Source organism: Octodon degus, unplaced genomic scaffold (genome assembly GCF_000260255.1).
Source record: "Octodon degus isolate 3935 unplaced genomic scaffold, OctDeg1.0 scaffold00085, whole genome shotgun sequence".
NCBI lineage: Eukaryota > Metazoa > Chordata > Mammalia > Rodentia > Octodontidae > Octodon > Octodon degus.
This window is the reverse complement of record NW_004524661.1, coordinates 6,146,820-6,174,377: the sequence shown is the minus strand read 5'-3', so window position 1 is coordinate 6,174,377 and position 27,558 is coordinate 6,146,820. Positions and strand designations below refer to the sequence as shown.

Below are 27,558 nucleotides of genomic sequence, written 5' to 3'. Positions count from 1 at the left end.
AAAAAAAAAAAAAAAAAAAAAAGATTTCCATTCTGGGGTTTTGTACTTGCTACTCCCTCTGTCCAGGGGGCTTTTCCTCTGGATGTTTCCACTGCTCCGTGTCCTCTTTTCATTAAGATTTCTGCTTAAGCATCACTGCTACCTAGAAGCCCTCCCTGTCCTGGCGCCCCACTTGAAGCAGCAAGTCCACCCCTCCAGCAGGCTCCCTTGTTTGCCTTGCCTGTTTACTATCTTTGAAACACTGTCACTCTCTCCAAGTCTAGTATGCACTTGTTTGTTTACTGTTTCCCCTTCCAGAGTCTAGGTCCATATCCACAGGGTCCTTATCTGTCTTGGTCAACTCACCACTACATGAATTGAATGCCTACACACTTTAATGAGAACTGTTTGAGGTGGGGAACAGTTGCCTGTTACTCGGCAGATTCCATGGGGATGAAGAAATTTCACTGTAGGGTTTTTCAAATATGTGTTCAAACAATGACACTTGAGTCACTTTATACCAATGATGTAATTTTACTAAGGCAAAAAAGAAGTCCAAAACAAGATACATTACTTCTTTTCACTGAGGCACCTGGTTAGCCTGCTCTTCGTCCCTCTTAGCAACATGGCCTCATCCTAGGGACTGTTGCAATGGGTGTGCAAGCCCCGAGGTCTGCTTTAAAACAAGAGGTGGCCACAGTGGCACTTGGCCTTGGCCTCCTAAACTACAGCTGGCTTGGCAGAGTGCAAAAGCACAGAGAGGCTGGGCCTGCTCTGTGTGAATTCCAGCTTTCCCACTCCCCGGCAACTGCCCAACCTTAGCCGAACAACATCTCCTCTCTAGGACTGGGTTTCTTTATTTACGTCTGGTCGGAGCAAACATGTGGTTCCCATGCACTAATGCTTTTGTTTAAGGCTTATTCAGTCCTTTGCAATTGCACTGTAAAGCTGTGTGTTCCATTCTACAGATAAAAAACTGAGGCTCAAGGAGGCAAGGAATCTGGCCTGAGATCACATAGTCAGTACGTTGTAATCAGTATGAGGCAGACCGCCAGTACATTGGGTCCAGGTCCCCTGCCTCCAGATCCAGATCATAATTAGCAGTGCAGTATTGGCTCCTAGTACCTGCCCCACACAGGAGAGATGGAAATTAAGTGGGGCACTCTGCAGGGAGTGCTGGGCTCAAGGTCTACAGCCTAACAATAGCACCTTTAGGATGGGCACAGCTTAGGAATTAGTGCCTCTGTTCCCCCTCACCAAGCAGTGTGAGTACAGAGTCTGGCCTCTCCTCCCAGCCAGTCATCTGGAGCTATTTCATTATGCCACGAGAAGAGAGGCGCCATGGCCCACTATTAGCGCTCTCAGCTCTAAGCCAGTCCTCCTGCAAACCCCCAGACAAGGTCCCCCCTCAGGCGGAAAGTAACAGTTCCGGCCTGTTGCTCTGAGGTGTCGGTGTGGTGACAGCCCCTTTTCTTTCTGAGGGACCCAGCAGGTCACTGTCTGGCACCCCACCAGGCTGCCACCCCCTGCTGGGCCTGGGCTCCACTGGCTGTCCGCTCAGTCCTGTCTGACCTGTCAGTGGGCCCTGTGAAACGGAGGTTGATGAGGAGCAGAGCAGGGGAGAGAAGACCAGGCTGTGGGAGGCCAGAAACAGCAGGCAGAGGGCAAGCATTTGGGGAAATCAGAGCCGGGGTCAGAGACCCCTGCTCTCTGTGGCCACTGGTTTTTGTAACAGTAGAGAGGGGAGACAGCAGCAGCCAGGCTGGAAATCCCACAGGCGATGGGCTAACAAGGGTGAGTCTGTGCCCTGGAGGTTTGTCAGGGGCTGTCCGAGGCTGCGGGAAGCTTCTGATCACACCAGCTCATTCCCAGGCTTTTTCTGGGGTGACGAGAGTTGGAAGAGGAAAGGCTTGGGGGAGGGAAGCAAAAAGAGAAAGACAGACAAAGGAGCAAGAAGAATAACTAGAAGCCTAAGATGTTTCCTGAGGCCTTGGTGCCTGCTCCTTAATCCCTTGACAGTAGGAACATACCTTGCTAACCTCCTGCGAAGGAATGAGAGTAGAGATCAGGGAGCTTTGAAGGCAGACATCCCGGGTATGACTCACTCCCCCTCGTGGCCAGCTTTGTGGCCTCTGGTAAGATCCTTTCCCTTTCTGAGCCTCCATTGCTTTACCTGTAAAATGGAAATCAAGGAAACCACTGCCCCTTGGTATTCCTAGGAACGTTACCGGATGTCAGAAACATCCCACAGGAGTCAGAAACGTAATCTGGGTGAGCATAGGGGCTGCAGCTGAAGACTGGTGAAAACATTCTGTATCCTAGCATTCCAAAGACAGCATCCTCTGGGGGCCGGGGAGATGGTTCAGTGGAATAAGCGCTTCCCTGGCAAGCGCAAGGGCCTGAGTTCAATCCCCGGTTCTGAAAAAAAAAAAAAAAAAAAAAAGATTGCAAAGATATCATCTTCCAATGACCATTGGGATTTCTAGGCCTCCATTTGACTTAGATCAAAAAGCTTGATGCAGGGACTAAGTGTGTCCTGGTAGAGGGTACCACAGGCCCTGAATTTTGTGTGTTTGGAGGGCTCAACAGGACACAGACTTTCGTAGCAGCTTCACAGAGGACTTGGCTATAGAGTGCAGCATACTGAGTTCAAAAGGCAGCCCCTCTCTCTCCCAGAAGCAGTGTGTCTGAATGAATTATTTAATCTCTCTCAAGTCTCCTGTTCCCCATCTGTAAATAACACTGTGTACCGCCTGGGATCCTGGTAGTGATTTGCAAGTACTTCCATGTGAAGTACTTAGCTTGGCTTTGGGCCCCTAGGAAGCTCTCCATGTGTGCCGAACCTTAGCTCTCATGACCATGGCCGACCTCCATGCATCGGTGTCCTACTGGCCCCAGGATGTTGTTGCCTAGCACAGGGTCCCCACGCTGAGCTGCACTGGCTCTGCTTGCACTGGGAGCTGGAGGGCAGGAGCTCTGAGCTGCTGCTGTGCTGACAGTGATACTTGGTTTGTGTCGGGCCTGCCCACAGATGGCCTTCTCTGATGAGGAGGCAGCCAAGAATGGGACTGTGATCTGTCCCTGCGGAGTAGATGGAGCTTTAGCTGGGCCTGCGCAGGACAGAACCTCCCAGCCTAGCTCCATGCTCTCCTGAAGCGTTTTCCAAGGCACATGGCATCAGATACACTTGCAGGGGGGCTCTGAGCCAAAAGGGGTCCACAACCCAGAAATGATCTATACGTTTCAGTATTAAAGAGTTGCAGTACATACCCACATTTCAAAGGCTTTGAGAAGTCCTGCTGTAAAGAACCAGTTTCATTTTGTTTAACTGATGTCTCCCCAGCTGGATTTGGACACAGGCCACCCCCACACAAGTCCATTTCTGTGTCCTAAGGAGCCTGTACTAACATCCCCTAGGAGATGCAGCTTGGAAAAGCCACTTCATTCTCTTAGGGCCAGAGGTACTGCCAGGGGTATTTCTTCAAAAATTACAGTATTTTCAGTAATTCAGTAACTCGAGGCAGGAGTTCTTGAGCTTTAATGAACAAAAGAATCCTCTAGGAATCGTCTTTTTAAACAGCAGATTTCTAGTCTCAAGAACTCAGTAGGTCCTGGGTAACAGCAGGAATCCACACATCTCAGCATCCCTGGGCAGGGCTCGGAGCCTACACCTCGCGCGATGCTGACTGAGATGTGGAAGCTGGAAACTTAGTTGTTCACCATTGCTCAGCACGAGTGTCAAGGTCACCAAGGCGCTGGCAGTAATACAGGCCCTGAAATCCCACCCTGAGACCATGGGGTTAGTAGAGTCTATTTTTAACAAGGTCCCTGCATGATTCTAATGCTGATTAGAATTGGAGAAGCATTTGTGTGGAAGATCTTTGTTGATGATATTTGTTTGCTGGCTTTGGGTCCAGTGGTTTAGTTTTGGGTGAAGAACCATTCCAAAACATAAAAATAAAATCCACCCCTCCCTCCACCTGCCCCAGCTTCAAGGCACAGCCAGAGCCACATTAAACAAGCTTCCACCTGGCCCAGGCTCCTTCTTTGGTAGCAGAGCTTTGGTTTTCCTAAGCAGCCTTTGTTTTCTTTCCCAAATCCTTCCCGAGAAGTAGGACTGCCAGCAAAGCAGCTTGCTGTGCCAACTCCAGGCTGCCAGGCCTCTGGTCAAACATGACCAATCTTCCATTGCTAAGTTGTAAGAAAAGCCCAAGGTGCTTTGGGGCAAAGCTCTCTGGCCTTGGAATTCCAAGACTGACAAAAAGAATTGGCAAGACGGGAGAGGAAAACTTCCAATGGGTCTTCAGGAGTGCATGCACAGCAGTCCCTCTTGCAGTGTTTAAGGATAGCCAAGCCCTGTGGGCAGTGAGGGGCTGCCCGAGGAACAACGGCCTATCAGGCTGCGTGGGTATTAATGGCAGGTGAAACTTTCCAAATGAGCACCCTGTCAGCCCATCTATTGCTTTCAAAGGTTGGCAATGCGGGCGCCCTAACAGAAGCAATGAAGAACTAATCTCGTATTGCCAGGTTAAATCAAGTCCGCCTTGCCCATTCCTTTCACTTCTTAGTTACATCAAGCTATAATACTTTCAATTATCCCTCACTTCCAACTTGTCAGCGGGTGTTGGGTGAAATGCAAATGGAACAATGCCCTTCTCTGGTGGAGAGCAGGAAATATCATTAAGAATTGCCTTCACTGATCAACCTCTGCTTGTGTCTTCAGTGCCTGGCCCTTGTCATCTCTTTTCTGAGGCACTATCCTATAGAATCTGTGTACTCGGGACAGTAGCTGCCATGTGGTATAGTCTCTGGACTAGAACACTGAGTCATAGGAGTTTGTTCACTTACCCAGAGTCACACAGCCAGTGACTTAGGCCAGGTTCCAAAGTCTGTATTCACTTGCTATTTTTCTGACATCCATGCAGTGCTATCTTGGGCAAATATGACAGAGGACAGTCACTGGGTCTTAGTGGGCCCTGAGCTTTAGACTGATTTCCTTAAGGTTTTCTAAGTGCGCCTCCAGGAAAAGGACTGGCCAGGGCCAGTTTTGCTAACTGAGAGGATGCTCCAGTCCAGACGGGGACCCATGTGAGCCCTCTTCCTCTTTCTCCTTGCCAGCATGGTTTTCAGTGGTCTGCCATCCTTTCCACCAACCCTCGTGCATATGGAATCAACTGGATGCCCAGAAGTATTTTGGAATTTGCAATATCTTAATGTCCTAGGGTCCAGTGGGCATTCCCATCTCTAGAGGGCATCCCGGAGAACTGATTGCCTGTTGAAGTAATAGTATTAGTTTAGATTAGTTTTCCAGAATAGTGCTGAAACCAGGGTGATTGAAATGGTTTATACAAATAGGTGACCAACAAGAACGAATTTGTGCATGGTCCCATATGCCTTAGGTATGACCCTGCAAGAGCTCATGCTAAAATAAAGCAAACTTTAAGGCAAAATTAGGCCTATGGCTGCCATCTTCCTTTTTATTCAAGAACTCCTCTATGTGTAAAATTTAACAGGATCCTTTGGCCTTCGCCTGTACCAGTGCCCTACAGACACCCTCACCTTCTTCAGTTCCACTATAAAGAGCCCCAGATTCTTTCTTCTTGCCCCAGCTGATTGACTCTTCCTTTCTCCCCATTGCCTCATTAACTTTCCACCTTCTCATCATTAGCTGCTCTCAGATTTATTGGGCTCACCACCTATGCTACCTGTACCTATCTTGAGGAAATGAGAACTTAGCAAGTATTTATCTCTGTAAGGATAAACAAACCTGTATGCTGCTTGGAAGACTCAGAAGAATAAGGAGAAAAATGAGGAGGATAAAGGGGAGGAGGAGAAGTGGTCCTCAGAAGGTAACTAAAGACACATACCTCTTCTCAGTACCCGGTTGAATTTCCAGTTGATTCATCTCACACTATTATGATCATCACTTACCCTTGGTAAATCCACCTGTCCATCACAGTGACCAAGATGAGAACTGAGACCATGCCCAGCACCCACAAAGTTCCCCTGTGCCGTTTCCCAGCTGTAACTCCCCAGACAGGTGACCGCCACTTCTAATTTTCTGTCCTAATTGGTTGACTTTGAGCATGCTGTAAATGTATCTGTGTGTGCTTTCAAAAGCTGATATTTTTGCCCAGTCCACTACATGACTCCTGGCCCAGTGAGTAGGGCAGGTAGATTTGGTGGTAGGTTGTGCCACTCATCAAACCATGGTCTGGAAAAAGTGGAGCTCACTTTTTAAAAAGTGAGCTTTGGACCAATCCCTGGTCTGGAGCTGCACGCCAACTCTCAGTCTCTGGCTGTCTGTGGCACCTGCAATGAATTGTTGGAGTTCATTTGTGCTACCCTGTTGCAAAATGGAGAAAAGTAAATTCAGGCATTTCTCTGAAACCTTTAATCCTTAAAAAAAAAAAAAAAAAAAAAGCCAGAGTTCATGCAGGTTGTAGAGGGAGTTACTTGCATACCAAGCTACAAGAAGCAAAATTTCAACCATAAATTGAACAAAATTCTCCATAATTGAACCAGATTGTCCATAAGCTTCCCAGTTTACAAGGATAAAAGAGGAAACTACATGAAATAAACATCCTCGTGTTCCTAGAGCCCTTCCCTAGAACAGAGAAGACACAGAGACCCAGGCATCCTCTTCCTGGCCAGAAGTGAGCATGGCTCAGCCAACTCAGAGAGCTGCAGCCCTTCCCTGGGGCTGCTCTGCAGCCCCCTTGTCTACACGGCCCCCTCTGCCACCCCGAGCATTAGCTTACAGTAAGCCTTCAGTTAAGGCTTTGAGCTTAAGCCTCTTGACTATTTAAGAACTGCTTTTAAAATCGAACAAGCACACTGGATAGGCTGCAAGTGACTGACACAAACCTGTAGGCAGCACGGAAGGTAAGCGCCACCCTGCGCCAATGCTAAACAACCAAGTGGAGGTTTGAGTCTCACAGGTAAAACAGCGTGGGCTTCAGCTGCCTGGTTGCCAGAAATGAATTCCCAGGTGTCTTTTTCCTCATGTTGATTTCTTTTCAGATGCTCATGTCAACCAGCCAAATTTTTTCCCAATTGGAAGAGCAGACAGGCCTTCAGAAGTGATTAAATCTCACATCCATTCGTTTCCACTGGTGATGGGTGCCTACTGCCCGGTCTTCATACACCCTTTGGGGGAAAATGTCTCCTCCTCTCCATAATGAAGAAGACAAAGGAGGAGAGCTCATTGGCTGCCTCTTCTGCTGTTTATCCCTAGCTACTCTAGCCACTTGGACAACTTACCTGGCTTCTCCCGGCCTTGGCTTCATCCTGGGCAGGCGGGGTGATGTGATAATACTGGTGATAATGCCATTTTCTTAGCACTCACTGCATCGAGCGCTGCTCCTAACAGTGGACAGTCATCCCTCAATGGCCACCAGGGATTAATTACAGGACCCACCCCACCCCCAGCAGACCAAAATCCAGGACCACACAAGTCTCATTTGCTGGGGCCAGGAAGATGGCTCAGTGGAATAAGCGCTTACCTGGCAAGTGCAAGGACCTGGGTTCAATCCCCGGTTCCGCAAAGAAAAAAAAGTCTCATTGCTAGTAACCTACATACATCCTCCTATATACTTCAAATCATCTCTAGGTAACTTAGTCCAGTCCAGTATAATTTGGTGTTATATTGTTTATGGAATAAGGAAGGTGAAAAATCGTCTATACATGTTCCGTGCAGGCGCAGTCTTCTCAGGCCTGACTACGTTTTCGTTCCAAAGTTTGCTGAACTCAGATACAGAAACCCAGATACTACAAAGGGTCAAGAAATAACGGCCTTACTTCTGCCACCGCCACTTTCTAGCATCATCTTCATTTTGCACAGAAAGGAAATTGAGGTACAGCGTAGTTCATTGCCTGCAGTAGCGGTGTGGTGGTAGCCAGACTGAGATTCATATCCAGAGTTTAAACTGTAAGGATTATGTTATTTTATTTTACTGAGTTGCCATGAAGACGTGAATCAAAAATATATGCAAATTCTAATCTCTCTGTCGCATCTATTATTACTGTTATTATCAACCTGTCACTATGTGGAAACTTAGCATGCTTGTCAACATTTGAGTCAATCAAGCCCATGAATGAATTACTCTAAACATAACAGGAAGCCAAGCAGAGAGATGTGCACCTGCAATCCCAGACACGGGGGAAGCTGAGATAGGAGGATCTCTGGTTTAGGGCCAACCTGGACAACAGGAGGAGATCCTCATCTCAAAAACTAAGTACATAAATAAGTAAATACAAATGATGTCAACTTATTTTCATACTCAATATCTATAAACAGTTAGAAATTCAAGGAATTTCTCTTTACAGTGATACCTATAATTCTGTGAACACATATATATGCATATGTGCATATATATACATGTAATTCCTTTACTCCCTATCAGACAACCCTATGGCCTATGCATGATGATAGCTCAGTCTGAGCCACTTAACAGTTTACCAAGCCTCCTTCGGGCAGCATGTTTATTTACATGCTGACAATCTCAGGGTACGTATCATCTCAACCAATCCATTCTTGTATTGGGTGAGTTTGATAAAATTATCATTCTTACATTTCCTGTTATATTATCTAATTATATAAAAATTACTGAAAAATGAAATTTTTGATCATCTCTACTTAAATAATGAGACCAGAAAGTGGTGACGGCAAGGACGGAGGCTCAGCACGGCTGGCCACTCCCCACACTCACACAGCCAGGGCCAGCGGGGAGTGGGGAGGTGAGGTGCGGTCCGAAATCCATCTCACTCTAGATGCCAGCTTCTTGCTTCTGATTCCGAATCGAATTCAGCAAGAATTAACATGATTTCTGCTTCCTCTGCCAGAACTATTGTGGAATATTTGCTCCTTATCAAAAGCAATAAAAAGAATGGCTCAATATTGTTTCCAAGAAGTTTCTCCCATGTCCACGTTTCCCTGAAATTGCCATACCAATTAGCATGTGATTCATATGTAGAGCGCACAGTCAGAGCTGTATTTAGCAGTGGTTCTGACAGATGGCACCTAGAAAACCCACCCTCCTTGGCCACATCCCGAAGAAGGAAGTGAGACGAAGGCTCATCAAGCTGATACAGTGCAGGCCCCCCTCGGAGGGCCCAGGAAGCTTCCCATCGTAATCGCTGAGTCAGAATGAGACCCTGTGTGAGGATACTCGGCACCTCTCTTGCCACCATTACCACCCGTACCAACAAAAAGGCAAGCAGACAAACAAATAAACACACAGATAAATGAAGAAAGAAATCGTCCAGTGTCGTAGGAGGGCCGGGCTACTTTCCTGCCTCTGTCGAATGGAGACATCGGCTGCCTCTCAGGTCCTGAACTGGCAATTCAGAACAGTTTGATTGCCTGCTTGATTGTTTGCGAGATAACTGCAAGATTGTCAGTGACAGGGTAATTTACTGAAGATTGCAATGTCAGACTCCATCCGAGGGGCTTGCTGGCATAAAGATGCGATTCTCATGACTGACAGGCCACTGGGAGATTGGAGTGCCAATTTAAAGTTCACAGTGTCGTCTGAAAGTGTTGGGCGGCAGCGGCCCATAATCACGCAGCAGGATGAGGTCATTACTGGCATAACTTATGCTCGCGCTTAATAACCCCAAAAGTGCAATCTCTGCAGCAGGTAATTGTAAATATGTAGGAGGAAATTATTTATATCCTGCTTCCCCTTCGTTCTTAGTGTGTGTCATCGGCCACTACTGATATGTTTGGCCCTCTCCTACCAAACGAGCCCTCAAATCAAAAGCCCAGAATCAACAAAATAAAAAGTGGGAAAATACGAGGTTTTGAATTTTGAGGCAGTCACAAGTCTGAAAAGAATGACAGTCCGCAGAGGGTGGGGAGGAAAACGCTCAATGCTTAATAGGAAAGCTGTCGAGAGGTATTATTGGAGCCCAAAGAGGTCCTCAAGCTGATAATGTGGAGTGGGTGGTAAATGGGTCGGAGGGGAAAGGAAAAAACGTTCCCAGCTTCGGGAGGGAAAGGCCGCCAGAGACAGATGGAACTCCTAATGGGAAGAGGCCGGTGACCTTAAGAAAAATCCATAATGCTAACAACACTGGGTTTCTTCTCACCTGAGAACTTTCTGCGGCTGCTGAGTGAAGCACTGACAACAGACCTCAGATTATTTTTAAAATCTGAAGCCGGTATTTTGTGCCAGATTCCTTCTGTCTGGTGCAGGCCTTCCACGAAAGGTGACGTCCAAGGAAGATTTCTGGGCAGTTAGTCCCCTCACCCTTTTTTTCCTTCTGCCAGTGGCCTTTAAATCCTGACTGGACAGTCCAAATGTGGATCCCATACGGTGCCTTTTATCATCCTGCCACTGAGATACAGCTCATTCTCTGGCGCTGTGTCTGAGGTTTGTGCTTTCTCAGGCTCTGGGGAAAATTCCAGCCAGCCAGCACAGCCAGCTGAGTTGCACAGAGCCTTGATTCCGACAGTCTCTAAATTTAAAGTACACGTGCCCGCTCACCCTCCTGTGTCTGCATTTCTAGGAAATTTTATAAATCTAAATGTGTTACAAGGCACAGGAGCAGCATTTGCCCATGTGGAAAATGAGAGGCTACTTCTAGTAATTTAAAGCCAAGCAAAACATGCAACCTCCTAATTTGTTTGTTTGCTAAAAAGAAAGTAATGCATTAAAATAATTGTACATTAATTGCTAAATTACAGTGGAACTTTGGTGAAATTACATATTTCAGTTTCATTAGCAGAACCAAAGGAAAAGGGTAATGCCAAAAAATTACACTGTAGTAAATTTAAAGTACACGAGCAGGCCTCTGACTCAGTGTTCCAGGACAAGGGTTTGTCATGGCTCAGCCCAGGCCTTCACTGTGTGTCTCTAGTATGCTAATTATAGCAGAAAAAATAAGGCCTCGCTATGAAATCCAAGAGGTGCAAGCAAGTTATTCTCAGGCTTCCTCTCCTGTTCACTGAATTCCCAGCAGAGTGAGTAGGGATTGGCTGAGAAATCTGTCCTCATAGGAAATTCCAAGGAGCAAGCCCTGCCCGAAACGTTACTAACCTCAGCCCTAACAGCACGCGAAGAATGAGACACAGTTGTTTATTCATTCAGCAAACATTCATGGAGCACCCTATTCTGTGCTTGGCTCTAAGCAACACGTGAATGTAGAAATTAATAAGACACTGTTCTTTTCACCAAGCTCATTTTCCAGATAGGGAAGCACGCATAAAGAGATCATTAATTCTAGTACAAGAAAGTTGATGTTCACAACAGCAGTTTCTAAAATTTATTGTGCATTAGAAACACCTGAGAATCATGATTAAAATGCAAATTTGAGACCTGTTCCTCAAGGCTGCCTCTGGGGAGGTCTGGCCTGGACCGTCTCCTGGAAGGATTTTGGTGGCCAGCTATCCCCTGGAAATGTCTGATTCTCTGTACCTAGATGTACAAAGTAGTGATACCTAACGGTGTTGATCACTTTGTACTGCCAGAAAAATGCCGTGGAAGGGCCCGCCAGATAGCTCAGCGGGCTAACATGCCTGCTTAGGCAGGCTCAACAACCTGGGTTTGATCCCTGGCCTGCTATGCCGGCCCCGCCCCTAGGGCACGCTGAGATGGGAATGAGGCTGGGCGAGGTGGCACGTGCCTGTAATCCCAGCACTTGGGAGGCTGAAAACAGGAGAATCACTATGAGTCTGATCTGTGTAGTGAGACCCTGTATACATTGTACTAAATACATTTAAAAAAAAAAAAAAAAAAAAGCCCTGCGCTGGGTAGCTTAGACAGCAAATAACTTATTTCTCTCTACTTTGGTGACTAAAGATCAAAATCAAGGCCCCGAGAGATTCAGTGTTTATTAAGGGCCCAGTTCCTGATTCATAGATGACTTGCTGCAGCATCCTCCTATGGCAGAAAGCAGGCCGGGGAGGTCTTCGGGGTGTTTTCATAAGGGTAGTGTGGCAGCTCTACTTTCTCGGCTTAATTAAGTCTCCTTGTAGCACTGCCTCCTACTGCCAGTGTTTTGCAGTTTAGATTTGCAGCGTATGAAGATGAAAGGTACACGCATATTCAGTCAGAGACAGCATCCCTGGCTGAGGCCGAGGGTGTCTTCAGGACAGCTGTGTGGCAGAGGCGGCCACCCCGACACTGGGTCTTAAACAATGAATCAGTCGTTCCTGCTTTTCCCCTGTATAGTCAGCTCCCTGGGGACAGACATCATGCTCCGTCTTCCTCCTAGCACGTGGGTGCAGCTTAAATATGTGTAAAGGAATCAGCCCAGGAAAGGGGCAAAGAGGCAGGATCAGAAGAAAAGGATCAGAATGTCCGAATCCCGCAGGCGGCCTGCTGACAGCTCCCTTCCTGGCTCAGGGGGCAAGGTGGGAATGCTTTTCTCTGTAGAAGTGAGATTCCAGAAATCCCACGTGTTTTGGTTATTTGTGCACCCATTAGCCAGGCCCCTTGGGAACTGGCTGTAGGTAATTTTTTTATGTGATGTTATTGTAAAGCAGTGTCTTTGTCTTTTATTTCCAACCACTCCAGTAATCCTTGCTCATAGGAGAAAAAAGAAATTTCGAAGAAGTGTAATAAAGAAAACAAAGAGACGCACACTTATCTAGTACCTGGGGATAACCATTTGTCAACATTTTCAATTATTTCCTTTCAGTCTTTTGTTTTTCGTGTGGATAGCCTGGAATTATACTAGGCTGGCTGTGTGAAACCCGCCAATTGTAGGCCGTGGGGAAGGTTGGATGATTACAAAAGTGTTAGCATCTCCAAGCAGCTGGGTGCCACAAGCCACACTGACCATGCCTCTGCCCTTCCAGATGGCCTGGTAGACTGCCTGGACCCCGACTGCTGCCTTCAGTCTGCCTGTCAGAACAGCCTGCTCTGCCGGGGGTCCCGGGACCCCTTGGACATCATTCAGCAGGGCCAGACGGACTGGCCTGCAGTGAAGTCCTTCTACGACCGCATCAAGCTCTTGGCTGGCAAGGACAGCACCCACATCATTCCTGGAGACAACCCCTTCAACAGCAGGTGAGTGTGCACGAGCCTCTATAGGCTTCTGAGCTCATCAGCTCCCCTCCTGTGGGAGCAGGAGGAATCACTAGGCTCTGCTGTGCACTTGCTGGCCCTGGAACTGCCCGCTGGAGGCATCTAGCTGCTCTGGCCCTTGGAGCGCCCTTTCTTCCCTCTGGTTGGGCTCCAGAGCAGACTACTGGTCTCTCTGCAAGACTTGGCCACATTCAACCCACAACCTGCTGGAGATACCTCTTGATTTCTTAGTTTTGAGGTCATTTTTATCATCTATTCTTAGGATATTTTTGTCATTATTTTAAATCTCCCTTTGTAATGCCTTTGAAAGTGGCTTTTCTTTGGGCACTGCTGAAATAGTTCATTCAGTAGAGTCTTTTTAAAAGGTGTTATAAGTCAGCCAGACGGCTTAGTGGACTAAAGCTCCTGCTTAGACAAAGTGCATGGACCAGGGATTGATCCCCGGCACCAAGTGCCATGCTGGTCCTGCCCTCAGGGCACGCTGAAGCAGTGACTAAGACTGGGCGTGGTGGTGTGCACCTGTAATCCCAGTGCTTGGGAGGCTGAAAACAGGAGAATCACTACAAGTTCGATCTATGTAGTGAGACCCTGTATACCCTGTAGACCCTGTCCTAAATTCATTAAAAAATAATAAAATATATAAAATAAAAGGTGTTACTAACTTGATAACCAATCATTCATGGCGTCTTAATGTCAAAATAATGCCAGTTGTGAGAATTTATTGAACACCTAGGATGAGTAGAAACATTCTCTAGATATCTCTGGTGCCCACAGCAGTTGCATCTGGGCTCCTCCTAGCTACCCACAGTCTGCAGCACTATGCCACTGTATCTTACCCTTTGGTCTCCTCATTGTTTCTGGTTTATTTTGGTGTACAACTGCTAATGGTGAGGTCTGGGAACAGCCTAGGGCCAAATTCTGGAATCATTCTTAGTCAACTTAGCCTATCCCTTCACTGCCCTGCCCCCTGGAGAAGCAAGCAGAGAGAAGGCTTGGCTTGGAGATGCCATCCAGCCACCACCTTCACTCTTCCACGGTCATTCTGATTGGGGTGGGGGGAGGGAGAAGAAGTGAGGATTTCACCCTGCGTGGGCCCAGATCCAGACTGAGAAGGACTGGCAGGGTCTCCTCGGGGCGCTCCACCTGATCTCTATGCCCCTGGACGCAGAGAAATAACCACTGTTGGTTGGCTCTGTGTTTACAAAGCCCCCAGTATTGAGGAGCTTGGGAATGTGATGGCCCTGGCCCCTTGCCCTCTGACGATCCCTTCATTCCATCCTCCTCTGTCTCTGTCTCTGTCTCTGTCTCTGTCTCTGTCTCTGTCTATCTCTCTCTCTCTCTCTCTCTCTCTCTCTCTCTCTCTCTCCTTCATTTACTTTGTTTTCTAAATTTTAATTTTTCTTCCTTTCCCAGGACACAAGGACAGAACCCGTTTATGGGGTGCAGTGTGATACTTGATTCATGTATACATTGTGTGATGATCAAATCAGAGCATTAGGGTACCCATCAGTATAAATATTTATCATTTCCTTGTGATGAAAGGATTCAAAAGCTCCTCTCTCCTCTCTTAGGCATTTTGAAGTGCACAATGCATGACTGTGGACCCCTGCCGCGCAGTAGCAGGAAGTGAGCGGCTTCCTCCTCTCTGCTGTGAAACGTCCCCCTCCCTTGCCAGCCTCTGTCCGCCCTCTCGGCTCAGGAACCACTTGTGTGCTGCTTACTCAGGCTTCCAGCAGGGGAGCAAATGCCAGGCTTCACATCTCATGGAGCCCCTAGCTTTCTAAGTGACTCTCCTGCAACCCCTGTGGGTGGACCCCGTAACTCTGGCCCACTCTGCTGAAAGCCTCACCAGGGAAGGACCCAGAGGGGGAAGGAGTGGCGCTGCCAGCTCCGCACCTGCCGAGGGCCGTTGGGCATCTGAGCAGCCCCCTTCACAGCAGCCCTGGAACATAGGACAGTGTGTAACAAAGTCACGGCCAACAACTCTACCTTCACTCTGTTCTGGTTTTACTAAACATAAAATAGAAACAAAGATAATGAATAAAGGAAATCATAACTCAGCTTCCTTCTGTTTTGGCCCTGACACCTCTTATCTGTATCACATTGGGCTCAGAAACCTCATTTCCTAGATTAGCACAATTAGAGTAATGGCCTTATATTACGCACAGTAATATTATTTATCTCAATAGAGGAACCTCCAAAAGCAGAAAGACAGACAGACTAATTGCTCACCCCCCTAGTAGTATTTGCTTCTTAATCCATAGTTCTGAGTTTGGTTCTATGGGTGTGTTTTCTTGTAATTATGTACATAACTCATCTTGCCGGAGACTCATGAACAGGGCTTGCGCTAGGTCGCAAGTGTTTCAGTAGTCTGCTTCCTCTTTGCTTGAATAGTAAGTACAGCCTACAAAGCCTTCATGACTTCTACCCTGAATCTGTTCTTTCCTGATATTCTCCTTTATATAATTATGCATCACCTGTCCTTTCTAATTTCATCTTAGCTTTCCCCCCAGAGTTAGTGCTTCCCAAAGGCATCCTGAGCCAAAGCCAAGACACAGGGCAGCATACAGGGAGCCCAGAATATTTGGTGGTTGGAATCAGCCCAACGATCAAAATGAAAGATGATCTTAGAAAAAGCTTCTCTAAAGTATAAAGTAGTACTCCAATACACAGGTTGAAGTTCAGTAAGCATGTGAATTTCGGTACATTATCACCTGACAAATAATGAAGGACAAAGCTAGGAATAAAAAAGGACTTAATTCAAGACTTCTAAAAAGGCGTTCCTCTAGATAATGGCATACAAAAATAACTAAAATGCCTCGACTCCACCACTATAATTTATAGAGCAGATCTCAGTATCTACATAATGTGATAATTGTTACACATCAATAATCATAAATAGAAACGAACTGATAGCATGTCTTAGCTGCATCTTTTCTATGAGTTGGCTGCCTAGAAATGATAGGAAGCCAACAACAATGAAAAGTTAGAAAAATAGAAGGATAGAAATCCCAGGCAACCCAGTCTCCCGTTCTCTGCAAGTCTTATGCTGCAGGACTTATTTAAAAGAAATAGCAGTGGTAGAACAATGGAAGAGGGAGAAAGCCGACTGTGGAATGTATTCCCTATTTTGTTTTCTCATCACGAGCCCTGGGAACCTTGTGGTCATCAGCACACATCATTGATTTTTAAAATAGTGTCTGGTAAGGCCTTAAAGAAATCTTAGATAAGAAGAGGGGATTGAACAAAAGGATTATTTTCATAAATTAGTTTTCTACTTTCAAACGACTCTAGCATTGTGGTTGGAACCAGCTAAAAATGGGATTCATTTGTTAGGCAGCCAGTAGCTCACAATTAGAGCTGTCAGTAGAACAGTCTAAACACCTCTGAGATCATCAGAGGGCTGGAGTGGAACAGCTGGGGGTACCACTAATAGAAAGAAAGATGCTTGGAGACAGCAGCCCTCCAGTTTCCAGGACACCCGGGACGGCAGAAAGGAGTGCATTCCAAAAAGCTCTGACAAGACTCTGGCAAAGAGCAGGTTGGCTTGATTACCTAGTCCAGAAATTGGGAGGATATCCAGGGATCTGGGAACCAAATTGACCACATCTAAAAGGCCAGCAATGTAGCTCAAAATCTGCCTGGTCTGCTGGAAGCTCAGTATAAATAGGAAGCTTCTCGCATCCCATTTCCTCAAGAAGTCAGGAGATTTCAGATGAGAGTTGACACGTGCATTTGTCTCTGTGTACTTGGAGGAGAATGTAGTTTGAACATCCCTAGTCCAAACATGCAAAATCTGAAAATTGTCCAAAACACAGAACTTTTTAAGCACCACCATGACTCCCCTAAATGGAAAAATTCCATCCTATAAAACTTCATCTCATGCGCAAAAGTATTAAAAATATTGTACCAAATTAGCTTCAGTCTCTATGTATAAGTTATATATGAAACATACATGAATTTTGTGTTTAGGCTTGGGCCTCAGCCCCAAGATAGCTCATTATAGATATGCAAATATTCCAAAATCTTAAAAAAAAAAAAATCCAAAACCTAACACAGCTCTAGTCCCAAGCATTTCAGATAAAGAATACTCAACCCATATTGTAGCATCTCTGAGGCTTTATAGGATTTCCCAAAAGTAGATGGTTGGAAGCTGGTGTTCTAGGGGAAATTCTAGTTACTACTGTCTGGAGACAGTGGAGTTTTCCCTGACACCGGGAAAAAAAGAAAAAGTCTGCCGTTTCAACCACCCCCTCCCAAGATAGCAGGAATTTGACATAAGAAAAATATGTAGTTATACATAATCCAGTATCCAAAATATTTTTACCAGAAACAAAAATATCTTCAATGTTCTATTTTCCTTGGGCTCTTGCAGATTTTGAGAAATTTTGGTCTCATAGGACAGCAAAAAAACAACGTATGTGTATGTCCCAGCCTCCTCATAAAAGAACCTCTGTGTGCTCCCCTGCACCCGTCTGGCATCCCAGCCTGGAGGAGGAGAGTAACGTGGCCTCACTCCAAAGCCAAATTAGGAAATGAGCAGCCAGATGGGGAAGCTCTCACCCGAGCATAATACTGTCTATGCGAGGCGGAGGCACACGCGTGAGCGATGGGGCAGCCAGAAGCCCAGGCCAAACACCAGCCAACTGACATCAAGCAGGAGCAAGGCCCATGTCTTTCTGTGTGGCCCGATAGAGTGATGCTAGAGGGAAGCGTGGAACGTCTTCCCCTTGCCTAGAGACCTGAGGAGGAAGGGCAAGCAGTGGCATTGAGGAAGAGGAGCTCAGCATCCCAGTCTCTGTTCTCCTGCGTGTGGCTCAGTCACCTGTGTTTTTTTTTCTCTTTCAGCCTGGTTTCTCTCATCCGAGGCCAAGTGGTGACTACAGATGGGACCCCCCTGGTTGGCGTAAATGTGTCTTTTGTCAAGTACCCAAAGTATGGCTACACCATCACGCGTCAGGATGGCACGTGAGTAGTGCCACGGGGCTCCTCCCATTCAGGGTGGAGTGTGTGTGCAGGCTATTGGCTAGACCACATGGCTCTTCCTGTGAGCTGACACGCCCACCATCCTGAGCTCTTAAGGTGCATTTCCTCAGAGCTATCTCATGCTATTTGGTGAGGGATCAAAACCAGACAATAAATAGAAAGGTCAGTGAATCCAGGACAGCTAACAGCTGTCTCCTTCCTCTTCCCATGTCAGGTAAAAGTTATTCTGTGTGTGATGGGGGTAGGGACAGACTCTAGACCCACGAAGGGAAGAAAGGAAGCTCTTAGAAACTAACTCCTATTTTAAATCAAAGGCAGTGCAGGGTGACAAAGATCCACATGACATAGTGTCCTGTGGTGATCCCCTTCTGCTTTCATCTGTGGCTTTAGGAGCTGTGTTGTTTTTGCTACAGTTTTGAGGGGGTGGGCTGTAATCAGAGGAGTCTAATTAAATACATTTAGCAGTCACCCTGCTGTGTGAAGGAGGCAACCTTCCCCTATTATCTTCTGATTAGAAACGTGCACCCCGTCAGCCCCCACCAAGATGAAAGCCCTGTGTTTCTTAGTCCATTGGGCATAGTCAAAAGTTAAAGAGAAAGAGAAGAAAAGAAATCTATAGAAAAAGGAAAACACTCACTCTAGACTAGAAACATACACACACACACACACACACACACACACACACACACACATCACATTCTATTCCAAAGGAAGAGAGGGATTATCACTGTAAATCTGTTGGACTACTTTTTTATAAAAACCAGACTCAAAAATCATAGACGTATCATGCATATAAGAACTGTGATTCTTACCTTTCTCTGGCAAAGAGACTGGTCTTATTTCCTGATATTCTAAGATAGACTTGTAGGCAGTTTGAAAAATTATCAGCCCACAGGACCCTCTGTCCTCATGTTCTCAACTCTGAAAACCAAAAAGGGGGGTCTAATGATTCTTGTAAAATCATCAATTCAGTTGCTCTTTAATCTAATATGCAGCTGTATCCAAATAAACACATCACAAAGGGAAAATATTTTATGTGTAAAGTGTATGTAACACACCTAACCTACTAAGCATCCTACCTTAGCAGCACGGTAGGCTGTAGAGTACCTGTTGTTCACCCTTGCTGCAGCATAGCTGGCTGGGGATATGGCTTGCTGTCACTGCCCTACCTTGCAAAAGCAGGTACACTGCATATTACCAGGCCAGGAAAAGATTCAAATTCAGAGTAAAGCTTCTTCTGAGCACATATTTCTTTCATGCCATTGTAAAGTTGAAAAATCAGAAGTCCAGTCAAATAAGTTGCAAATCATCTTCATCCACTAGATGTCTCACACCTCACTCATAAGTACGTTTCTGTAACCAATAATTATTAGAAAGTCCTGGGATGGTGACGTGTATCATGTAGGGATCCTTTGGGCCTTGTTCATTCTTAGAAGCCAGTGTCCTGGAGGCCAGCATCCTTGAGTTGGTTCCTGAAAGGCCTCAGAAACATAGGGAGAGATTTCTAAGCCCTTGGTCTCCTGTCTGTCGCTTCTTTCTACTCCCCACTCCTCTTAGATGCTTCTTGACTATGTCCGGATCTACCTCCCAAGTCATATGCTTCTGGATTGGACTCTGCTTGCTCAGGTTGAAAGGCAAGAAAGTCCCATTGCATGTTTGAGGGAGTCCTGTGGGGACTCCCGTAGTGTGTTAGAGCACAGCATGTGACAAACAGTGCTTCACTCTTTCATACTATCTAGGAACAATTTTGCTTCAAGATAAGACTCTTAGGGCCAGTGAGATAGCTCAGTGGACTGAGTGCCTGCTTAGCCAAGTGCAGGGACCAGGGTTCAATCCCCAGCACCACATGCCACACCAGCCCCGCCCCCAGACACACTGAGCCAGCCACTGAAAACAGACATGGTGGTGTACACCTGTAATCCCAGCACTGGGGAGGCTGAAAACAGGAGGATCACTATAAGTCTGAGCTGCATAGCAAGACTCTGTACCAAATACATAAAATTTTTATTTTAAAAAAAAAAGATAAGACTGTCTTACACATTCCGTGTAAAACCATCCCTAGCAGCAAGCCTGTACAGTAAATAAATTTATAAAAAAATTAACAAGGTTTTTTTAAATGTAAAAAAAAATTAACAAATATGTAAACTTCTGCACTATGTATGTTCTATTAGTTATGTGTTCCTTGTTCATTTGTGTCTTTAAAAAAAAAAAAAAAAGCACTAAACATGATCCCACAATTGGATGAAGCCAGTGATCAGTATATTTTCGCTCAATTTCACTGGGATCTTGGCACTGGCCATTCTGAAACAAGGAAGACTGAAACACTGCTTCTCTCCAAGCACTGAGATTCTAGTGCAGTAAACCTCAAAAATGGGCAACTTCTTTCGACTGGCCTCATTCCTTTCTGCTAACTGGGAAAAAAGATACCTTTGTTCTACTCTGCTGGCCATATGCCCCACCCAGCTCTTGAGAAGCAAACAGGAATGCAGTTGAAGAGCCATTGCCAAGAAAAAGAATCATTGCCAAGAAAAAAGAACCATTGCCAAAGAGATCAAAAGAGCGTAGGTTGATTCGAATGCTGTCGGGCACCTTCCCTGCATCTTAACTACATGTCAGTTTAACCACACTGCTTATTGAACGCTCCTGTTAGCCTATTGCTGTGCTAATAGCTTTATACCAGGCATCAACAAACACTTCCTCTAAAGGACTAGATAGTAAATATTTAAGCTTTGGTGGCCATGTGAGGATTTTGCCCTTACTCAGCTCTGCCACTATGGAAGGGATGCAGTTGCTGGACATGGCTGTGTGCCAATAAAACTTCACTTACCAGAACAGATGGTGGCCCACACTTAGCTCACCCATGGGCCATAGTTTGCTCACCCCTGCTGTGTACCATCATGACCTCCATGCCCTCAGCTATACTGAGTGTGGGTACCATTGTTTCCATTTGAAAAATGCAGCGGCGAGCTTGGAGAGGGAGAGAAATGTGTTGTTGGCCACACACCTGGTAAGTGATAGTATTTGGGTTCCAGCCGAGCCCACTTGGCTCCAAATCCCTGGATCTTCTTGTGTGCTCTGGAAAGGGCTGAACCATTAGGCCTTATCTGAAGAAGAATGCACCCAATTCATTGAGCCCATCTACCTCTCTCCAGATTTGACCTGATCGCCAACGGTGGCGCCTCCTTGACTCTGCACTTTGAGCGAGCCCCATTCATGAGCCAGGAGCGCACAGTGTGGCTGCCGTGGAATAGCTTTTATGCCATGGACACCCTGGTGATGAAGACAGAGGAGAACTCCATCCCCAGCTGTGACCTCAGTGGCTTTGTCCGGCCCGACCCAATCATCATCTCCTCCCCTCTGTCTACCTTCTTCAGTGCTGCCCCTGCCCAGAACCCCATCGTGCCTGAGACCCAGGTAGGCCTGGCAGGGGTCAAGACAGGATTCTCAGATTTCCTTAACTCAAACCAGCCAGCCCCACTTCCTCTATCCTATCTGTCTCTGTCAGTGAGCCAGAAACTAATATTAAAGAAGAGGGACAAAAAAATAGGAGCACAGTAGAATTTATAGCCGATGGAGACCAATATTTGAATCCCTCCTGGACATTCCGGATGTTTGCAGATAGTTGTTCAAGAGTTTGGCAGTCACCGGAGCTTTTAATAAAATAACAACAATCTACATATGTGCAACCCACCTGCAAATTGCTTTTTATTCCTGTTAGTCACAGAGATACATGATAAGAGGTGCTTTAATGATCTACATCGGTGTTACGACAGAGGGCATATTACATTATTGCCTCCCTGTTGCTTTATACCGATTGTCAGTGGAAGTTGCAGGTTCATATAATTACAGCCTCTCGTGGCCTCCTTGCATGCAGCTAGCAATAAAGCCTGCTGTTCTTATTTACATCTTTTGCCAACAGTGTGGTTTTTTAAAAGAAACACAACAGTGACCAAGAATAATTATTAATCCAAAAATCATAACTTCCACCCCTTCACTCTATGGTGGAGGATGAAGTTTGGACTGTTTTTCTCTTTTTCCTTCTTAGCTATAGGAAGTGGTTCATGCACCCACATGCAGTAGGATTTTTTCCTGATGAGGAGGCAACAGCCAGCTAGCTCTGGGTTGCCAGGAACTGACTTGCCTGGGGTCTGTTTGATATGCTGTAGCTACCATGTGTCTCCCTCCAGGTCCTTCATGAAGAAATTGAGCTTCCTGGTTCCAGTGTCAAGCTTCGCTATCTGAGCTCCAGAACTGCAGGGTACAAGTCGTTGCTGAAAATCACCATGACCCAGTCCACGGTGCCCTTGAACCTCATCAGGGTTCACCTGATGGTCGCTGTAGAGGGGCATCTCTTCCAAAAGTCCTTCCAGGCTTCCCCCAACCTGGCCTACACCTTCATCTGGGACAAGACCGATGCATATGGCCAGAGGGTATATGGACTCTCAGATGCCGTTGGTATGTTTCAGTCATTTACTAGTTTATGGACTTATATTTTAATTCAGTCAGTATTTATTGAGTTTCCATTATGTACCAAGCACTGTTCTGATAGACAAAGACACAAAGGTTAGTAACACAGACAAAATTCCTCTGCACTGATCTTGATATTCTAGTGGAGAATTAAAATAAGAAACATAGGTTGGACAGGATATATCAAGCTATGGTGAGTGCTAATAAGAAAATCTTGGGCTAGGGAGATAGCTCAGTAGAATAAGCACTTGCCTGGCAAGTGCAGGGTCCTGAGTTCAATCCCCAGTATCACACACACACACAAAAAAAGGAAAAGAACAATAAGAGATAGATACCAAGGAGAAAGGACATCTGTAGACAGGTATTCAGGGAAGGAGTCTCAGCAGGATAACAATTAAATACAAGCCTGAACTGCAGAAGGTGCCATGTAAAAATCAGAAGATCAGCATTCCAGGCACAGAGAAGAATAAGGTATGTTTGGAGGACCAGAAGATCACTGTGGCTTGAGTAGGGTGGGCAAGGAGAGAGTTCAAGGAGAAGGAGGGGGTAGGCAAGGGCTGGCTCACATTCCAGAGAGAAGTCTTGCAAATAGCACAAAATACACCTTTGAGGATGAGAAATTTGGGTTCATCTTGATCTGAAAGCCGCATGATATGTTTTGGGGCTTTGCCTTTTGAGGGACTTGCACCATCCTCTGCTTAGAAAAGATCACCATAAAGGAAAGTTCCTGTGGCTATGGAAGCTGTGAGCCCTGGACCTTCCTCAGATCACAGGCTGTCTCGGTTCAGGTTTGACTGCTGTTTCTAGGTAGTTCTGTGTCCTTCCACCTGGAGGCAGCTCATGTTAGGTCACGTGCCTTTTACAACCTGGGCGGCCATACATGCTCACGGCCCGGATCTTGTACATCATGAAGGACTGCAAAGTGATACTTTAATTCTGTTATTGCTTCTCTGCCTGTTAGCTGGAATAATTTCTATGCTATGCTTTCTCATCAACTATTTGGTTATTGGAAGCACAATTCAAATAAGAAAGAACAAATGCTTGCTTAGATAGCTTCATTTTCTAACTTTCAGTATAATGAGTTGGTTTGTCCTCCAAGGGTGGCAAATTGTTTTCCTAAATACTGTTATAAACTCAGAGCCTGAACTGTATCAAGTGTGTTTCAACCACTGAACTCAGTCTCCCAGTAATATTTACAAGGTCCCAGGTTTGAGCATTGGGAGTACCCTTCATCTGGTTCCTTCCACTTCCTTGTTTATGACCCTCGGAGATCCCTCCTTGCCATCAAGTGCTGTTCAATGTAAGCCTGATCTCACTCATTCATTTCCTTTCCTAGTCACTTCTTCAAGGAGCCCAGGTTCCTTTCAGTGAGGAATAAAATAGCAATGTGATAAGCAGAGCACTAGCCCTCCCCTTTGCCGCTGGGCTGGCCATTATTCCTTGGTGTTTTTAGAAGACAAACTAGAAAATGCATGGGCTTAGTTTGTGGTTTTAAAACAGAAATGTATCTCTCACTTGTATCAGCCCTTCTATATCTCAGGATTTCTAAAAAGCTGCAGAGAACCCCAAAGGTGACACACGTAGTTAAGGGCTTAATGTAGCAGGAACAGCAATAGCAAGGTTTCATATTTCTAGAATAGTATTCAATTAACAGTGTGCAGTACCCAGCTTTTCATTTGACTCGCCTTTGCCACATCTCTTAGAGAAACTGAGCTTTGACTTAGCCCATTCCTGTGTGAGAAGCACGAGGCCACAGGCATGAGAGGGGAAGGGGAAGCGCAATGGGACTGATGCCCTCCTTCTCTCTCTCCTTTGTCTGTGGAGCAAATGCAAGGTTGTTACAAATCAGTTTGGCTTCTGATCCTCTGATTCTCCATGTCACCAGTGGGCTGTACGTCTCTTAGCGCCACTCCTGGTGCTTCCTGAGGTTCAGAGCGAGCACACAGCCTCCCCTCAGTACCCACTGAGTCATAATTCCACAACCCTTCAGGGATCCCTAAATGTGCAGGTGTTTGAGTCCCATATTCCAAGCAATGTGAGTTGGGCACATACCTATGCACATCCTTCCATACACTTTTTTTTTTTTTTTCGGCACCAGGGATCAAACTCGGGACCTTGCGCTTGCCAGGCAAGCGCTTCTTCCCCTGAGCTATCTCCCCAGCCCACCCACACACTTTAAATCATAGCTAGATGACATACAGGACCTAACACAGTGTACATGGCATGTAAATGGTTATTATACTGTGTTATTTAGGGAATAATGACAAGAGAAAAATCTGTACATGTTCGCTACAGACGTGGTATTTTTATTCAAATATTTTCGATCCATGCTTGGTTGAATACCTGATTGCAAAACCTGTAGTTCCAGCATACCAATTGTAAAAATTGCCTTGACTTATACAAGCTGTTGCCCCAGAATCTCCTCACCAATGAGCCACTAAGCTCCCTGAGTTCTTTCTCCCAGTGAGCAAAAGTAATGCGAGATATAAAAACTGCACTTGATGAGGAGCAGGCTGAGAGAAATGGTTTCCCATCTTTCTCTGAAGAATTGCACAGATTTTAAATGATTCCCCTTCTCCCTCCACATCACTGGGGTCATTTTCCAAAGCTGCCCGTTGGAAAGGTCTTTCAATCCTCAAAGTCCAGCTATATAAAATTTCAACATTGAGTTCAGCTCAAAATCTGAATTTCATATTGTGGATTCACAGGAGGAAAGTGATCGGCCCACCTCTTGGAATGACTTGGAGGACAAAGTCTGTACTTCCCCCTCCCCCCAGCGTATGTTTCTCAGGTTCACTAGAGGGCTCCAGAGTAATCACACCCTCTGTCTTTTCTCCTGCTCTGTCCCACCCGCTTTTCCCTTCCAGTATCTGTGGGCTTTGAGTATGAGACCTGTCCCAGCCTCATCCTGTGGGAGAAAAGGACTGCTCTGCTTCAGGGCTTTGAGCTGGACCCTTCCAACCTTGGCGGCTGGTCCCTGGACAAACACCACATCCTCAATGTGAAGAGTGGTATGTGAGCTCCCTGCTTCATCCCCTCGCTGGAATCTGCTCTCCAGCCTTGACATGCCAGCAGCAGCCCCTGCCAGTCCCTCAGCCATTTGTCATCAGGCACCACCTTCTCCTTTAAAACGTCAGCTAATATGGGGCTGGTTTGCATAGCATACACCTCATAAATCTCTAACTGTGCCTTCATGCCCATGACCCTTGAAGCTTACTGTCCCATGCTAGCTCCTATGAGGAACTGAGAGAGCGCCTGAAAAGAGGATTCCAGAGTTTTCTCTTCTCCCTGCCCCTTCCTCAGCTCTCCCTAGTGCACCATAGGTGTCCTCCCCAGAGAACTGCGCTGACCACTCCCCTCTTCTCCCTGCCCCAGGAATCCTGCACAAAGGCACGGGGGAGAACCAGTTCCTGACCCAGCAGCCCGCCATCATCACGAGCATCATGGGCAACGGCCGCCGCCGGAGCATCTCCTGTCCCAGCTGCAATGGCCTGGCCGAGGGCAACAAGCTGCTGGCCCCTGTGGCTTTGGCCGTGGGAGTTGACGGCAGCCTCTTCGTGGGCGATTTCAATTACATCCGGCGCATCTTTCCTTCGCGGAATGTGACCAGCATCTTGGAGTTACGGTAAATACACGCGCAGGCGCACTTCTGCTCTCCTCACCCCTTTGCTCCTCAGCCTCTTGGGATGAACAGTGCCGTATTTGGGGTACTGCAGAGAACATGTAATCCCCTTCACCCAAAACCTAAGCTGAGTCAGCTAAGATTTTAGAGAAATGCTTGGGGTGCCCATAAACCACCACACAGAGGCCAACAACTGATTCACAAACGAGCGACATGGCTGTCTTCAGACTAGGGACCTAGCTGTCTTTCTTTTTATTTTGAAGCTCAGTAGAACATTGTGACACATCAAAGTTCGAGAAACACTCACGCTTATTTACCAATTCAAAGGTTTTTCGTAAGTGCCTCCGTGTGCTAGCTCTATTAATTCTCTGAATCTTCACACATTCACTATGATATGATTAGCATAATTCCATTATACCTTGCAAGGTCATTCCTTGCCACCCTGGCAGGACTTCTTGCCCCTTGCTTTCGTGCTGGATCTTTAGCCCAGGCTCCTTGATGCTGGGAAAATACATACACCTAAATACTCCTGAAAATGCTTTCTCTAAGAAAATTGATTAAGGGACAAAAATGTTAGACAGGAAGAAGTTATGCAAGGACCGGCCAGATAGCTCAGCAGACTAAAGTGCCTGCTTAGGCAAAGTGCAGGAACCAGAGTTCAATTCCCAGCTCTAAATGCCATGCCAGCCCAGCCCCCAGTGAGACAGTGACTGAGACTGGGTGTGGTGACATGGGCTTGTAATTCCAGCACTTGGGAGGCTGAAAATAGGAGAATCACAAGTCTGATCTGTGTAGTGAGACCCTGTAGACCCTGTACTAAATACATTTTTTAAATTAATTAATTTTTTTAAAAAAAGAAAAGCTGTACAAAAGCCCTAATACTGGCTAGTAACCCAGCTTATTGAAAGGATTGATAGATAGTCCATGTGGCTGAGCACAGTGAGCTCAGAGGAGCATCCTGAGAGGAAAAGGAAGGGTGCAGGGGGGATCGAGGCTTCAGACACTTAATGACCATGTGGACATGGTGAATTGCATTTGTGTTGCAATGGGCAGACCCTGGAGGGTGGAGTTGACCAGGTGCTTCCACTGGCCTTTTCTAAACATGCCCCTGGTAAGAGTATGAAGCCTGGGCTGAAAGAGTGAGGGTGCGGAGGGAGGATACTAGGGAGCCTGCTACAGTGCTGCTGGCTTTGAGTGATGGCGATACGGCGATTTGGACTAGAATAGAAGCGCAAGGATATGACAGTTCTCCAACTGAAATAAATTCTCTAGTTACTGCACATAAGACTTGCTGAACAATCAAGGAAAAGAATAATGAACAGTGGGAAAAAACAGAAACACAGAGGAGAGAGAGAGAGAGAGAGAGAGAGAGAGAGAGAGAGAGAGAGAGAGAGAGAGAGAGAATATTCAGATGAATAGAACATGGAGAAGCCTTGGCCTGGGCCACTGAGGACCCAGCAGTGCCTCCTA

The 27,558-nt window shown here is 46.3% G+C and overlaps 1 protein-coding gene across 7 annotated transcripts in view; it reads left to right on the top strand.

Moving 5' to 3' along the window:
- The window catches only part of Tenm2 (teneurin transmembrane protein 2), a 935,290-nt gene that overhangs the window by 857,660 nt on the left and 50,072 nt on the right, over nucleotides 1–27,558 (top strand). For all 7 annotated transcript variants that reach the window (XM_004637050.3, XM_004637048.2, XM_004637049.2 and 4 more), the window contains 6 exons: nucleotides 12,785–12,995; nucleotides 17,862–17,981; nucleotides 21,152–21,413; nucleotides 22,187–22,454; nucleotides 25,334–25,477; nucleotides 25,842–26,091. In XM_004637050.3, coding sequence (XP_004637107.1) covers nucleotides 12,785–12,995; nucleotides 17,862–17,981; nucleotides 21,152–21,413; nucleotides 22,187–22,454; nucleotides 25,334–25,477; nucleotides 25,842–26,091 — 1,255 coding nt within the window. The remainder of the gene's footprint in view (nucleotides 1–12,784; nucleotides 12,996–17,861; nucleotides 17,982–21,151; nucleotides 21,414–22,186; nucleotides 22,455–25,333; nucleotides 25,478–25,841; nucleotides 26,092–27,558) is intronic.